At 44.4% G+C, this 17,178-nt stretch overlaps 1 protein-coding gene across 2 annotated transcripts; it reads right to left on the bottom strand.

Moving 5' to 3' along the window:
- Positions 1 to 1,388: 1,388 nt before the first annotated feature.
- IFT27 (intraflagellar transport 27) lies at positions 1,389 to 14,943 on the bottom strand. Of its 2 annotated transcripts, XM_078600013.1 has the most exons (7): positions 14,555 to 14,943; positions 8,633 to 8,712; positions 7,658 to 7,717; positions 5,892 to 5,951; positions 5,471 to 5,588; positions 2,910 to 3,019; positions 1,389 to 2,255 (listed from the first exon to the last, which is right to left on the bottom strand). In XM_078600013.1, the coding sequence occupies exons 1-7, from the start codon at positions 14,586 to 14,588 to the stop codon at positions 2,157 to 2,159; spliced, it is 561 nt and encodes a 186-aa protein (XP_078456139.1). In that variant the 5' UTR covers positions 14,589 to 14,943; the 3' UTR covers positions 1,389 to 2,156. The 2 variants fall into 2 exon arrangements, with proteins under 2 accessions (XP_078456139.1, XP_078456148.1); XM_078600022.1 differs by lacking the exon at positions 7,658 to 7,717 and having other exon boundaries at positions 14,555 to 14,743.
- Between the last annotated feature and the right edge of the window lie 2,235 nt (positions 14,944 to 17,178).

Below are 17,178 nucleotides of genomic sequence, written 5' to 3'. Positions count from 1 at the left end.
CCTCTATCTGCGCTATCTCCAGGAAATGTGATCTTGGCGAATACGTACTGCCTGTGACCAAATCACCAGGGCATGCGCCCGACGTTGTCACATCTCGAAAGCTAAGCCGGTTATTTTTGGAGCCTGGAGAGTCCTCATTAATGGTCGGCCACCATGCGTACATCAGGTGCTGTATAGGCTGCTGAGAAGGGCAGTGCAGCAGAAAAATCCACTGCTGTCGGGTACTGTGCTCCCAACGTCTTATGAGAGCCACCTTCACATACCGACAATGAATGGTGTGGTAAAGCGTGCTCGAATAACCACAACCCGCAGAGGTGTAGGGAGGCCCTCATCCAGCAGTAGACGGATGGGGCTGTTCACGTGCACGTACGTGGCACTTCTTTTGCATCGCTAATAGCCAACATTGTTAATGAAAGCGGCCATTGGCGGAAGGGAGTTTGTGATGATGTTTGTTATGGAACCACGGTGCAGCTTGTGCTCGTCACGTGGGAATATTTGAAGGAGTCAAGGGGGTGCATGTATGATATTGCGGGGACGCAGTATATGGCTTGCCCCCCTCTGTACGGTTGTCTGCGGGTGGGGAGCAGATGCCCTCTCTCACCGCTTGCGCGCGGACAGTGTCAGATGTCACGTTGGTGGCTCAGTGGTACAGAGAGAGAGCGGCTCACGATCGGAACGGTTATGAGCTCAAATCTTCGTCGGAGGGGTTGACTCGGCTCACCATCCCTCGATGGGTTTGATATAACGAGTATCTGTTTGTTTGCAAAGTCATCAAAGGTTGTACTATGGCGAGACTCGCCTCCACCATGTGGGATTTCCTACAAGCGGCTTCGGGGCCCGGAAACAGGAGGTGAGCACAGCCTGGCTCCATGCTCATTTAAGCAGAAAATCACGTTTCACTATGGTAGCAGTAGACCTGGGCCTTGCGGCCTTGAAATCTCACTTAAAGAAAATACTGTATATATAATCCCTGGTGCGCGGGTGGGAGGAGCCAGATGAGAAAACTTGACACTCGCAAGCCATTATTTCATTTAAATTAGGGTTCATCAGTCATGCCCTCTCTTGGCTTATCAGGGGTTTTCTTTTTTGCAAAATAAGTCAAACGCATTTACCATCACTTGGTCAAGTTACATCGATTCACCTTCTTCGCAAAATTGTCCCTCACACCATGCTGCTCACACCAGATTTCATTAAGATGTGAGGGCCCAAAAGCTATTAACGCATTTGCCCTTAGACTAATTGATTAATCCATTCTTGGCACATCGTTTCATTATATGTGAATGCCTAACAGACGGTTCCTCTTTAAACCAACGTAGTTATTAATTCATTTCAGAAGGAACACTCAATGCTGAGATAGCAGTTTAACACAAATAAATCACAAGGTCATCTTTAATGACATTAACGATTTATTTACAAGCACAGTACCACGCTGCTGTTGCGTTCAGTTGATTGAGAGAAACATTAATTCACGTTGCCACATTCTCGGGGAACTTGACAAAACACTTAATCAATAATTCCGTAGCCCCATGCGATTTTTTGTTGAAAGAAGCCAAACACAATCAACATTTAGTACGACGGTCCCTTCCGAGCAGCCAGTCAACAGCCCACGCAACATGCTGTACATGAACATAAACCATAGCCGGGTGGAGCCGTGGCATTAGCGGTTCGTGCATTGAGGTGTGAATTTCGTGATTTGCGTTCAATTCCAGGCCACAGCTGCCAACACCAGTGGCGAGCGATTAACTGAACAGGTCCTGGACACTTCCTTCGCCAACCCGCACTGACCATCATGGCGAAGTATGGTGAAACAAGGGCACGTGGAGGCTTTTGTTCTTCATGATGAAGGGATTCTAGCTCATGAGCACACACCAGATATTTCACTTTCTCGGTACCACCTGGGGTGGCATCACTTAAGCGGTTCAAATTTATCTATGTGGCCAATAAGTGACTCGTGAAATAACCATTTCAAATGAGTGGACTTATCGGGTAATTCACTCTTACTCGTGGTGTAAATAAATCAGTAAATATGCCCATGGGACTATTTACGTTATGAAATCGTAGCAAAATATTTTCAAGAATTTGTCCACTGACAAGTAAAACATACCTTTTTTTAAATCATCATTTATTTTTAAACAAGACACACATTTTAGGACACATCACACCAAGGATTTGATGAAGTCTGTTTTGTCCACGTAGAGCCTGTGGAAGGCTTTTGCCAGGAAGAGGAACGGAGTGTCGATGTTCTCCATCTCCTTCTGAATTCCCGAGGGAGGGGCACAGCGGTGGGGTCGGGCCGGGGGAGTGAGAGGCAATTGACACCCATGAATAATTTATATGAACACTATTTAAAATTTATAATGGCACCCACTGCCTACAGTTTTAACATTTAATCTAACACAAAAGCAGTTGGTTTTTTTTACGTGACATTTTCATTGAATAAGAGAATACAATGTGCCAATGCAACTGTAAAAATTCTCATTATTTATAAACAACGGAATTAAAACACCAAGCGTGACTGTGCAGATGTTCACGCTTGTGCCGTGGTGCTGGCCAACCACCCCCTGGTATGCTGTGTTGGCCTTCACAGGTGCTCGCTAACAACACTTGCCCCAACAGTCTGTTGACTATATGGGGGACATTTGTCTTGGTTGTGCAGCTCACCGGTGCTTTTTCAGGCTGTACCGCTTTTCGTTTTGCACGATGACAGACTGTTCGCTCCACGAGCTAGGAGCCTCCTATAGTAACTGAATTCAGTGCTGGGAGGCTTCTTCGGCAACTGAATGAGCACAGTTCGCTCGAGGGAGAAATGGATCTCATCCTGGAGAAGCTCCCCGCACGTCACGCCAAACAACACACGGTACGACCCAATAACACATCGCAAAGTTCAAAGTCAAGCATTGATTACTTACAGCAGAGGTTTCGAAGTACTCGAGCCCATTGGCGGTGGCAAACTCCTGTCCCTGAGCCGCAGAGACCACTCTCCGGGGCCCCAGGTCAACTTTGTTACCTACAAGGACTCCTGAAACCAAAAGACAAACATCCCCAGTAGAGCCCTTCACAGAATGTTGGGGCAAGTACTGAAGCACATATGAGGGCTGAAAGCGGCAGATCAATGGGTGGGTGGCAAACACCACGCCCAGCTGCCTTTGTCTTGACAATGCTCGGTACCCGTTCAAATATTCGCAACTGTTACTGATCATGAGCGGGAGTCAAACTCGGGTGGCCGGGTTAGAAAATCAAAGTGTGCTAACCGCTGCACTACCGCTCTCCATACCACACAAACGCACACACACGTGCATGCTATAATTTATCCTCTCCCACACGGTACTGCCAATGCATCAGGCATTGTCAGAGGCGTAACAGCCTTGGACAAGCCTCAGGAGAAAAAGAACTGCCCTGTGAATTCAAATTTGTCATGCGAGTAAACTGACATGCCATCGCCCTTCTTCAATCAAATTGTTTGGAGTATTGCATTTGCAAAGGCTGACACTCGGGGAAACGCTTGTCATCCAGTCACTGAGAAACCCTGCCAGGGAAAATGAAAAGAGAAATCCCGTGCCAGTGGGGTGAAATAAACAGAGTGAAAGAGGTGGTGGCCAGGTGACACGGAGGTCAGAGCGCCAAGCCTGCGCCGATGAGATACTGGGTTCGAAACCAGGTTGCTGCCTGCGATTAAAGCAAGTTTTCAAATGAAAGGAATTGGTGGTCTCAGCTGGGTTACTAATTGCAGCACGCACACAAAAAAAACGCACGCCATTTAAATTTGGATTTGCAGACAATCTAAATTCCAGCTCCGAGGATTAAACATCATTTATACTATGATGTGACGAAACATTACGCTCATATGGCAGAGTGGGTGAGATAGTGTTGACCTCTACTGCGTTGAAGAGGTCACTTGAAATGGTCCCAGGTAGCTCTGTAATATCCAATTCCATGGACCCCTCTAGCACGAAGGGTCGCGCTGTTCTACGAGAGGTCCGAATGGATACTTTGTTCCAGGACGTGATGCCGAGAGCACAATCAGGATAGAACTAATTGACTCATTGAAAGAAAATTATCGCTTGATTCCACTGTGCATTACGCCATTCTCCTTGTTGTGGGGCATAATTTGGTTCTATGACCCTTAAGCATTTCTGTTGAGATGTGGTGGTGGTGGTACTGAGGAGGGGAACGGAGGTAGTGGTGACTTGGGTATAAAAATGTGGAAAAAATTACGGAAAAACAAGGAAGAAAAACCGAGCATAAATACCGATTATAATACTTTCCAACATGCGTTTGTCCTAAGAAGTACAGAAGCCGATGGGGATAGCTGTCAGGAAAAATACAACTGCATATTTGAAAATACGTGCAGTCCCTGACTTACAAACTGGTTCCATTCCTAAGACCTGTAAGTCTGGACAGAATAATGTACTGTATTTAAATGTCCATATGGTCAGTGTTAAAAATGTGTTATGGTTCAACAAAAAATCGAAGCATTGTTAAACTCATAAGAAAAAATATTTGAACATTTCGATTAAATACTGTGATAAATACTCTATCGGAAATGCTTCTAAGAAGGGTGTAATGAGTCCCCACAATTGCACACACACACTGGGGCACGCGTGCGTGCGTACGCGCGCACACACACAATGACAACAATCCCCTAATACCCATAACAGACTGTTGCGGAAAGTGCCGTTAGTGAGCACCAATGAAGGCCAGCACGACACATGAGTGGCTGGGTGGCCAGTACGACGCCCGGCTGCCTTTGACTTACAGTGGCAATGTTTACATACCGCACCAGGCACTCATTTGAGGCTCAGTCGACCTAGGGAAGGCCCAGGACCCATTCAAATAATCGTCACTGGTGTTGGTCGTGAGCGAGAATCGAACTCGGGTCATAGCACAGCGCACTAACCATTGCACTACTGCTCCCCAAACACATGGGCGCATGTGCACGCACACACCCGCGGCACATACGCAGTCACTTTCACACGGACTTACTTTCACACACCCTCCCTCTCAGTGGGATGCTGGGACTCATTACATCTCGCGGAGGATCGCTCTGCTGAACAAAATAGTTCTGTGGTTCGATTGGCAAGTGCGAGTTCGCGTTCCAACGTCGGATGGTTAAAAAATGTCTTATGGAAGCTCGTTCGTAAGTGCGGACGTACGTAAGTCGGGCGTTCCTAAGTCGAGGACTCCATGTAGTCCTATTTGGGTTGGCCGCTTTGTGTCTGAAAATTTTGGGCTTTAATCAATTTCGCCAGTTTGATCAGTGCCGAAACGGCAATGCAACTTTAAACTTGACTTAAATTCCCGTTGAACCATATTTGTGAGTCATCACTACCTCACATTACAAACAAAGCAAATGCATCGACGTTCTTCATCCTCCGTTGGAAACCGCTATAAATAACAAGACACAAGCGAGCACGAGGAATGGACGCGCTGCGGCGCGTGCGTGACTGCGCCGGTCCTTCACCGTGCTCACCGGGGAAGGGGACACCGGGGCTCTGTGCCCGCACGCGCTCCAGCCACTTGCCGCAGCTGCCGAGCGACTGCTCGCTGGTGACATCAAACACCAGGCACAGCATGCTGGGGTGGTCCCACTGCCAAACACCATCGCACTTGGTGTAACAATTGGCACCGCGACGAAAGCAGAGGTCACGTAATACCGACGGGGGCAGTTGTGCTGTAATAATATAGTTTACTTCACGTCGTTATTCCTGCTCTACAAAACAAAATGATGCAGCGTGGGGCACGTAAAAAATATAGTGTGCAAATTGGCTTCAAAATTACAATCCCAATAGTTCGATCAGCAATTGTAATTAATGTTAACCACGGTAAAGGCTTAAGGCAGACTGCACAGCAAACTGAATAAAGACAATAGTGTGAGAGAAAAAGAAACTTACATTTTTTTGCACAAGGTCATTAAAAATGTCCTTCCCACCTGAATCATAAAGGTATATTTCCTGTAGGTGTACGGAAAAACAGATCAACATTCGCATTCATTGCCAATATTGTGTAATTCATCATTATTAGAACTCCTTCGCCATTACCAAAATATAATAATAGGGGTTTTCCCCCTTTTTTGGCAACAAAACTGAAACGCCTTTTGGCGTCTTCTGGTCGAGCACCAATTGGATCGAGGCTCAAAAGAAACCCTTTCCTTGGTGTGGAGCAATCAGTTTCAAGGACAATGCATATATTATCAGTGTGTTTTTGTTTGCATTTGACTGCAAGTATTGTGGTTAATGCAGACATGAATCATTGTAAAAGGTTTCAGTTTTGTTGCCAGAAAAAAAGGGGAAAAACCCTATTATTATAATATTGTGTAAGTCTGAACATTTGTTATCGTGCACTCGTGTAAGTCCAGTCTATCATGAATACATGCTGATCACATGTAATTAACTCTTTGGAAATCATCATTATCATCAGCCGTGATCGATCAACTGCAGGATGAAGGCCTCCCCAAGTTTCCGCCCATCCCTCATGGACTCACAATGCAACGATCCAATCAGCACCTGCACACGAGCTTATTTCATCGCTCCATCTCCGCCGTCGCTGTAACCTCGGATATGTTCCCTTATTTAGATGCCACGCTGTCCTGTCTTAACAGCCTTCATTCGCTCTAGCGATGTGTCCTTATCAAGCCCGCTTACTTTCCTTAACAGTCAATACAACGGCTAAATTTTCAGCACTCCAACCTGCTTACACTTGCCTGTTTCATAAGTTTTAGCCTAGAGTCATCCGAAATAATTACCTTTGATATATACAGTATATTTTCAAATGTGTTTTCCATCTGTTTCCCTTCAATAAATATTGCATTTTGCTTCATAAATTATGTTGTATATGTATTTATTTATACATAGAATATGAACCTGTGTGTTATGTGTGTGCTCTTGCAGTAATGATATTCTAAAACAATGACAGTGTTGAAAACGTTAATATTCCTGAATATATCAACTATTGCTTAGGACATTCAAATACAGTGTTTAAAAAAAATATCAGTATACAATGTAATATTTACATATCCATTGAGGACTAATAGAATGAACAGATGCAAGCTTTCAGCATCTTTAATTTTCAGTCAACATATTTACAAAACCAATTATATTATAAACAGGTTAAGATAGGTGCATAATAAGGATAATTTACTTTTGGCAACAAAATAACAATGCTCAGTTTGATTAACTAATTGCCATTCCAGGGCCAAATATATTCGATATAAAAGACAGGAGCCAACACAGCATGGGGACTTCACGGATTCAGCACACCCACCACACCGCACACGAGGCATTTAAAATACAGAATGCTGACCAAGTGCTGTCTGTGAATTTATGGAGGTTTACTTCTATTAGGGCAGGTGTTTGTTTATCACTGCAATCTGGTTTCAGTCAGATAAACATCTTCTCAGCTGAGCTGTACGCGGAGAAGCGGTTCAGTGAACTAAACGGCCGCTTTGTTACCAAAGGCCACCGGACTTGAAAAGCGCAAATTTTTACCATCTGCCTTTCAATTATTCGTATTTAATTACCTCACTGCACTAAAATGATTGTGAGACTTTCACGAGGATAATTAAAGTTTGGTGAAATATGTAATCGTTGAATAAACTGCTGGTGTAAAATCAAGCAAAAATAATTATGAATTTGGTAAGAAAAAATATGAAAATACGTACGACGCTATCGGTGGTGTCAGGTACGCCGACAGATTTCACGAGCAGCTCGACTCCCACAGTCTGCAAAGGGAGATAGCCCAGCCGACCGCATTAACCACACGGCGCCCACGTGCCCCAGGGGCGACTGCGGTTAGTGGCGAGATCGACAGCATTCAATTAAATTCTCATTAAAAAGGGCTGACCTTTCCCTATGCGGTGCATCCAGGATGATTCGCGTGACAATGAACAGAGTAAGTTCATTTTTCCCCATTATTTCCTCGCGCAGCAGAACGCTATGCGAGCCCATGAGCCTGACTCAGGGTAGATAAGCGAATAACACGCACAGCCTGGACCGCATTATAAAGTGCATGCACCACACGGAGCAGGCCTCACATTTCTGCCTGAATCGATCACAACGCAGGAAGAAATGCTTGCAGCAAGAGGTGGAACTGGGTCCCTCTTTCACACCAGCCAAGGCGTCCAAACTGTCTGATTTTTTCACCAAGTGTTTTCACTGCGCTGTCAAAAGAGTATGGGCTAGGGTTATACCCGCCTACCCCCCCCACTATTCAGCGCCATCGTCGTCCAATATTATTGTGGGGGTGAAGGAGCTGACCTCAGTCTCAAATGTAACGGTCACTGCTTGGCCCTCGGACTAGCCGGGCCGCTTACTCATCATCATGGTCATGGCATTTCGCATCGCTCAAGGTGAACAGCTGCACCCCACGTTACGCGACTGACATTTCACATCATGCGCAGTGATTCCGCAAAAATACCGAGCGCGAACCACAGCGCGCGACTGAAAGTCGCACCCGATGCTGACTCATCGAGTCATCACGCGATTCGCCAAGTGAATGTGACACACGAGCCACGACGTGACTCGTCAGTTTACGCAGTGGGCCATGATACGACTGACGGAATTGAACGTGAGTCGAACGCGAGTCCCAACGTGACCCGTGTAAGTGAAGTGAACGAGTGCCCGCCGTGTGTTTCCACCATGTTGTAGTTCTTGGGGAACAGGGTGGCATCGCTGTGGAAAGCTTGAACCAGGGCACTTTTCCCGACTGTCGATTCACCTGTCGGGAGACACAGTAAATCCTGCTAGAGAACATCACTTTAATTCACGCTCTCGTTTGTACCGTTTAATTTCTATTTTCTCTCCATTGTACTGCATCACAGGTTGCATCTACATTACCTCATTTGTACTGTCTCGAATGTACTGTGGAATTTTTTGTGTCAATTGTACAATCTGAACTGTACTATTTTGGTTCAGAATCAAAATATTTATCTTGGAGGAATCAGATGAGCTATGAGGCTCTTTTTTTCACAGATATCCAGTCGGGCCGGATCAGAAAGTTACAGCAACAATACAAAAAACGACAGGATTCCAGAGTATAGGAAAGATAAGCAAGTCACTAAAAATAAAAAAGTGCCTGTCTCCTTGGTATTCTGTTTTTGTGCAGCCTCACTTATACAGACTTGTTTGTTTGTATTGCCCATTCGACAATCGGCCAGACAAAGAAAAAGAGAAATTTACAAAAATAGATTCTCTCAGGTATGACTTGATGCACGTCCGGCAAACGTAAAAATTGACGGATTGATTAATCATTAAATGCCCGAGTCAATAGTGTACGAATTGTACACCCACAAAATGCCATTCACCCATGGAAAATGCTGGGTTTTCAATAAAAAAAAAACCCATTTATATGAAGAAGAAAAACACATTTCTCCTCCTGAGAGTTCCAAATGCATTTATAGGAAAAAGAAAAAAAATGTCCCAGTCTTGCATGGCATTTATTTCAAAACAGGTTCATACATCTGAGTAAGTGGGCTCGGTTTCTATTCTTGAATATGGCAAAATGTTCAGAAGCTAAATGCCAATGTCGAGGTCTGCTTGCCGCGAGAGGGCTTCAGGAGGCAGTTCGTGTATTTTTGCTATTCCTCCATTGAAGGAGCGCACAATACAGTGGTTTTCTATATGGTCCATAGTTTTGGGTTACATGGTCACAATCGCCCTTCTGTGGCTTGTCTTCAATTTTCCATTTTTGAAGGAGATGTGTGCATTGGCCTGTCCCCTGACGCAATTGATGTTACACCAAGTGACTTTGAGAAATGTCTAAACCAGGAGATGTGAGGTTTGGGTCTCAAATGAGGTGTTCATTTTGGATGTCCACGTTGTTCCACTCTGTTTGCCAGCGTTCGTCCAGACGGGGGATCGGCACTTGAGTCGGCGGTAAAATACAACATTTTTGAGGTCTTGGTTGATGTGTAGTTTGTTTTTACAAAAAAAAATGTAAATTCCTTTGCAGTTTGTATATCTCTCTGGATATTCGGTGGCAGAATGCCTGCCAGAATAAGCAGCCAGGCATTGGTGTTCGTTTCAGTGTTCCATTTATGATGCACTTCGCGTTATTTAATTGTACATCTACAGGAATCCGCTGATATACATATAACGGATGCGTTCCCGGGAAATGCTACTTAACTCAAACTTACTTAAAGCTAGCTATAATATGCCAAATATATGTATCTGGAAAAAAATGTGATTAAATATCATGATGTGTACAAAAATGCATATGATTATAAGTTAAATACATTTTAACTAATAATAAATAAAAATAATTATACAAAACGTATCAGAGATGGTTGGAGTGCTTTCTGATCGAGGCCTCTTGGGGTGAGCAGTGATGGAGTAGCTGGCTCTCTTCTAGTGTCTTCTCCAGACCTTCTGGCTTGATTGCAGAATAAAAAATAAATCTGTCCAAAGACAGCTGCACAGCATTCTTCTTCGACAGGTACCTCCGCCCTCGTCCCTACCCACAGCAGGGGATTAGCCAACACTGCTGGGGAGGACAAGGCGAGGAAGGCGAGGTCTCAGGCGTCTTCTCCCAGACTCCTTGTCTCCTTCATCCCTTGAGCACCAACCAACCAACTCTCCGTACTGCTCCGAACACTACCTTATATATCCCTCCTCATTTGGGGTCCTCACTTACTCCCCATTAAGCTGGCGCCTCTACGGGCTCTCTCTCTCTTATCGCCTCCATCTCCTGCCTCTCCGGTGCCTACCCCATGCCCCAACGCGCACACCCGCTCGTCCCCAAATGCATCCGCTCAATCAATGCTTCACCTCCTAATTGCTGCTGCTTCTCTGGCGTCTAATCCATGTCTCCACGCTTGCAACTGCGCGACCTCAGTTGCACTCTCTCCATCCATGCTTCACCCCCTAATTGCTGCCACGCCACTCCAGTGTCACCTCACCCTTTTGCTAACCCCGTGCATTACGCCACTACACACGTGTTAGCTATGGTGCTATTACCAAGCCTTGAGGGTGGCCACTGTTTACCAGCGAGGTGTACCCTGAAAGTACGGTTGCTGAGCATTGCAACGATAAGGTGAAACGTGGAACGGCTCTGATGATTTGGGCGATCTTCAGCAGCATGATATGATGCCAAACGGTGTCATCGGCAGCAGAGAGGTCAACCATATATGTCCCAGTTTTTTGTTGACGCTGGAAACCAGCTTCTATGAGGGTGGTGAAGGAAACCATCTATTTGCAGCATCTATGGACAGTTTCTAATCCAGCTTATTCTGGAGGCAGTTGGGGGTCAATAATGGGGGAACGTCTGGAAGGTATGGCATGTTCCATCAGTTTTGAAGCGGAGGACAAGAGGGAGATTGGCCAAAGGAGATTAGTCACAGGACACTCTTCCTCTTATCGGGTTTCAGAATGCTGATGACTTTGGCTTGCTTCCATAACTTCGGGATTGTGCCTGTCCTCTGTACGATGGTGAAGACATTTGCAAGCCATCGTTGTCATTAGGCCGAGGTTCTTTAGGAACTCAGGACATAGGACATCATATCCCAGTGGGAAACTGAGAGATGGTGATGGCTTAAGTCGGTCTTCATTCAGCAGTGGATAGATTATGGCTACCGATGAGGTACATTTAAAATTTGAAATCCATTCTACTTATTTTCGAAATCTCCTTTACTCAGAACGCTTATTCGAGTCAAAACGCTGATTTGAAACCCAGTGTGAAAACAAGAAAACTTCAAAAACCCGATAATGGGTTTGTGTGTCTGCCAGTCTTATTAGAGCCATGTGTTCACCTTGAAGCTTTGCAATTGTATCTTGTTTGACTGTAGGTGATCTATACTTGAATTTAACTTCAAATTGATTTCAATCAATCCTTGTTTCACGTTTAATTCATTCTTGTTTTCTGTCTTGCAGTCAAGTTTGATATTGTACTTTTTACATTAGACGTGTTAATTTCCTGTCTTTTTAATAATTGCTGCTGTAATTTATAATTGTTGTTTTCAATAGTTGAGCCAGATCTTCCATGAAAACGAGCTTCTGAATCATAATGGGCGTTGGCCTAGTTACAAAATTGATATTATTTTTAATCGTTTATAATTGGGGCATGTAAATGGGTAAAACCCTTTTTTTTTAATCCAGCCGAGAATTCCGCTGCATTGACTGCTGGCTTAATAATTGGAAGCCAATTATTATCTATTTGTAGCAGACATACTACCACTTTGTGATGTTTGTCTGTATGCTGAACTTCTTTCGCACCGTACATAGCCAACCTTGCGAATCAGGTGTGACTGGTCAACAGTGGTTATCCTACGCTTTCAACTCGCTCCTGCCATGGAAGTGCGAGATTTCCACCACCTCCTTATCTATGCAGTTATGATCAGGTAAGCACTTTCTTTTACTTAAAGACACATAGCGTAGGTGTTGTATCATGTAGAAAAAACACCTCGGCTGTGTCCCTCGATTTTAGAGTTAAGAGGTGTGCCGTGAATTAATTGTTTCTGTCCGGTCACCAATGCCTGTGCAAAAAAAAATAACCCTCTGACGTTAAATTAAGTTCTGCACTTAAACGTGGCTTAATTCCAGCTCTCAGAATGACAAATGCTGTGTCATATGATAATTATTACTCTTAACAGAGCAGGGATGATGGCAAGATGTAGTTCTTTGATGTCCGCTTCTCTGGGCTATTTTCTGTGACACGAAGAAGAGTTGGACACCAGAATGGATGGATTAATCTTCTGATACGACTCCTTAAGCCCATAGGTAACGGTGGAGCTCTGTGCAATTGGCTATTCACATCAGTGGCTGGCGGCAGGGCTTCCACTCAAACTAGGGGTCGGCAACCAAAATAACAATAAGAACTCTATATTCTTGGTTATTTCGGTAAAGTCACGTAGAAGGGAAATAATAAAATAATAAAAATATAAAACAATAACAATTATCACGACGTTTCGACTGCAACACAAGCAATCATCATCAGGTGTGAAATCCACTGCAAGGAAATTTGAAAATGTCAAGAAAAGTTGAAAATGATTTCCCTTCTACGTGACTATACCGAAAGAACCAAGAATACGAATCCCTGCAGTCACGAAAGCTTTAAATAAAAAAAACAAGAACTCTGTAACAAAAATGCAATATTTCAAGAGCCGCATTACATGCTAATAAGCGACGGTCCTTCACGAGCCGCAGGTTGCCGACCCCATGCTCTAGACGTAGGGGTGGGGAACCTTTTTTCTGTCAAGGGCCATTTGGATATTTACAACATCATTCGCCGGCCATACAAAATGATCAACTTAAAAATTAACCTGTTATATTTGGTCAAACATTTAATTAACTCGCCCCTAATGCGATGGCTGGAACTGCTTCTCTTTGGCGAGGTGTGTGATGATGTTATCTAGTATTGATGATGTGAGCTGGTATTGATGATGTTAGCTGGTATTGATGATGTTATCTGGTATTGATGATGTGAGCTGGTATTGATGATGTTAGCTGGTATTGATGATGTTATCTGGTATTGATGATGTGAGCTGGTATTGATGATGTTATCTGGTATTGATGATGTGAGCTGGTATTGATGATGTTAGCTGGTATTGATGATGTGAGCTGGTATTGATGATGTGAGCTGGTATTGATGATGTTAGCTGGTATTGATGATGTTATCTGGTATTGATGATGTTAGCTGGTATTGATGATGTTAGCTGGTATTGATGATGTGAGCTGGTATTGATGATGTTATCTGGTATTGATGATGTGAGCTGGTATTGATGATGTTAGCTGGTATTGATGATGTTATCTGGTATTGATGATGTTAGCTGGTATTGATGATGTTAGCTGGTATTGATGATGTTAGCTGGTATTGATGATGTGAGCTGGTATTGATGATGTTATCTGGTATTGATGATGTTATCTGGTATTGATGATGTTAGCTGGTATTGATGATGTTATCTGGTATTGATGATGTTATCTGGTATTGATGATGTGAGCTGGTATTGATGATGTTATCTGGTATTGATGATGTTATCTGGTATTGATGATGTTAGCTGGTATTGATGATGTTAGCTGCTACTCGCAACTGCTTTTCCTGCGGTTGCCTTGGCAGGGCCACACCAAATGATTTCGCGGGCCTCATACGGACGTCCCCCACCCCTGCTTAGAGTCGAGACGAAGCTCCATAGAGGCCCCCTCTGGAGGGCGTATTTTGGCCTACTCTTCCACGATGACCAGACGTCTTTGAATAAGTGGGAGTACCTACACTTTACCCCACCACGCGCGATCTGCAGATCGACTCTGCGGGGTGGACCAGAGGCGGTTGGGGGGGGGGGGGTAAAAATTGTTTCAAATGACAGCACGATAGGGGTACAATTGCTGGATATATAAAATTGCTGGATATATAAAATTGCTGGATGTATAAAACGATGTATAGACAGGATACTGTGCGAGTCAGCCCGGGACATATTGTAGACCGTGTGTGCAGCTGCAATGGACTGGGTTTAGAGTTGCGTCTCTGCGTGAAGTTCAGCGATGCTGATAGCTATTAAGAAGGCCCATTGCCCGAAACGTCGCCACATATGTACACATAGCATTACGTTGAAGACCACTGCTCGTCTCACCGGCGACCAGGCACTTGGCTCGGAGAACCACCATGTCCGCTCGCCTCCGCCGTCCTCTTTCCCACGCTCGTAAATCAGATTTAACGCTTTAAAAATAAGAAAACTACGCAAACAAATGAACAAATTAGCAACAGCAACGAACGGGAGCCAGGCTCCGCTCTGTTCGACTAGGCCGCACGCCGTCGCGATGGCAACCGCATCGCGATTCGACCTCGAACGATTTCTTTCGCGATTCGATTTATTAAACGAGCCCTATTGTTTAGAGTTTTAATTGTCTAGTGCTTTGTGCTGCGTCCGCCGTTGTTAAGCACCCTTTGTTATAATCAATTATTCTCACGGCAACACGCCCGTATAATAGTCGGAAGGCTTTAACCTGAGTTTATCTACGCTCTCGATTCCACGCGTGGATCGTGAGCGTGACAATCGTAAGAGAATCGACGCTGCTGTATTAAAAAAAAATATACCGCGTGATGCGACGTTTCGGGCAATGCCCCTCTTTCATGGCACATGTACCGAGTGTGATTGACAAATGCGTTACGTTGTTTTTGTGCGCCGCTGCCTGTTGTAGGTGGCGTCACCACATTGATCCCTGTTGTCGTTTAAACTTGTGGAAACGCGTATCCTGTCAACCCAAACGGTTCACCCCGTGTGCTTTTACAGGCGAATTGAGTTTTCATATCCATACGGCGTACAGCCGTTTCAACGGGGGCAATTGATTTTGTCCATTTGTTTGTGTTTCTCCCTTGTGATGGGACTTCGTAGGATGAACGTTGAGATGTATGAGGGCACGGGGTGACCAATGAGGTCTGAATTGATCTGTAATAAGATAGGGCACTGACGAGGCAAATTTGTACAATTTCTGCCAACCTTTTGTTTTTATCTCGAATGTCATCACGCTTTTAGAGTCAGTTCGTTGAAACTTCTCACGTCCAGACTCCCAGTCACTTGCAACTGAGACAGCCTGTCCCTATATCTCCCCTCGTCAGAGATAATCATCTTAAATTAATCTTAAAATAAATGTTCCCTCTCTGCACTGGGCTGCCCTGTCGTCGGTGGCAAGATGTTAGCCCCGCCCCCCCCTCCCGATACGTTCCATTCATTGGCTACCACATTCTGATAAGCCCCTCCCCCCTTAACTGGTACTTAAGAGCTTACACCTTGAATCCCTCCCTCACTTGATGCAGCACATCTGGCTGTGACAGTCCCACCTGATGACGGAGACTTGTGTTGCCTCCGAAACGTCGTGATTTTTATCTTTTATTTTTATTAATTTTAATTTCATTTTTTACCTACGTGACTTTACCGAAAGAACTAAGAGTATGGATCCTTGCAGTCACGAAAGCTTCAAATCTAGAATTAACTACCTCGCCTGGTATACAGGAGGTCGTAGGTTCGACGCCTGCTGTATATTTCGAGTTTTGCATGTTCTCCATGTGGTCGCGTGGAGTTTGATCCGGGTCCTCCGGTTTTTCCATCGTTTAGAAACATGACTTTAGAGTATTTGTCTGACATGCATTTCCACATAATAATCCACTTCATTGGGATATCATTGTGGCCAGATCGCTTCTTAAAATAGCTATAGAGCTCATTGGGCTTTACCTGGAAAAAAGTAGTAAAAAGTCTAGTCCTCGACGATTGTACCTGTCATTTATTCTGTCTGTTATTGAGTTTTTGTCCCCCAGGTGCTACAGTACCACTCATCCATTGGCCATTAACACCTTGAAGTGTAGAGGATCGTAGAGCTTGGGCAATAGTTGGCTGCAGCTCACTGCGTGGCCCCTGCCTTCCTAATGAGTGTATTCCATATGGAAGGAAACTCAAGCACCTGGGGAAAAACCCACGCATGCCAAGGGGGAAACACTCAATAGCAGGCAGAATAAGTGACGGGTACAATGATCCAGGACTAGTCTATTTTACTACTTTTATTTTTTACCAAGTAAGGCCCACTTAGCCGTATAGCTCTTTTTCAGAAGCGACCTGGCCACATATGGTAGCCCAATAAAGTGGCTTATCACGTGGAAATGTATAGCAGACAAATACTCTGTGCGATGCACTACAAGTTGAAATTATTATTTAAGCCTAAATGTCACGAAAATATATTAATTGTTTTGGTATTTTTTTTGTAAGTTCTACAATGTGAGATTTTTTTACCCACTTACATGCAGTACCTGGTTCCCAGTAAACATGCAACGTTGCATTCAACGGTATGTGGTTGGCCCAACCAATGGTTCAGTGTTCATGCCTACGACAAAGTAATTTGTCTTGCCAAGTTTTATCCTAATCGTGCTAGCGGTGTCGCAGTGAGATGAAGAATCCGTTCAGAGCTCTTGCAGAGGGTAGTGCAACCCGTGTTAGGGAACGGTTCGTGGAAGAAGATATCAGAGGTTACCTTTACGGATTTCAAGTCGCCTCTGGTTCACACAGTAAGGTGCTGGACTTTCCCATGCATTTGTTTGAAAAAAAACCCCGTGACATTTAAACTGATATTGTTAATTCTCAGTGCTAAAATTTGGTATCATTAAGAGAACCATCTACATTAATGTGTTATTATGTTTGAGTTGCAGTCATTGATGACGACTGAGACCACCAACGCACTTCACGTTAACATTGCCAGACACACCATT

The sequence above is a fragment of the Lampetra planeri genome, chromosome 1, assembly GCF_965212315.1.
Source record: "Lampetra planeri chromosome 1, kcLamPlan1.2.h2, whole genome shotgun sequence".
NCBI lineage: Eukaryota > Metazoa > Chordata > Hyperoartia > Petromyzontiformes > Petromyzontidae > Lampetra > Lampetra planeri.
The sequence above is the reverse complement of the archived record's forward strand: the minus strand, read 5'-3'. Positions and strand labels throughout refer to the sequence as shown.

Bases quoted from the DNA above. Each gene is read 5' to 3' on its own strand.
- IFT27 (XM_078600013.1), bottom strand. From the start codon at position 14,588: ATGGTGGTTCTCCGAGCCAAGTGCCTGGTCGCCG. The intron at 8,713-14,554 runs GTGAGACGAGCA...GTCTCCCGACAG, and splicing joins AGCCAAGTGCCTGGTCGCCG to GTGAATCGACAGTCGGGAAA. The intron at 3,020-5,470 runs GTGAGCACGGTG...TTTTGGTTTCAG, and splicing joins CCCCGGTGTCCCCTTCCCCG to GAGTCCTTGTAGGTAACAAA.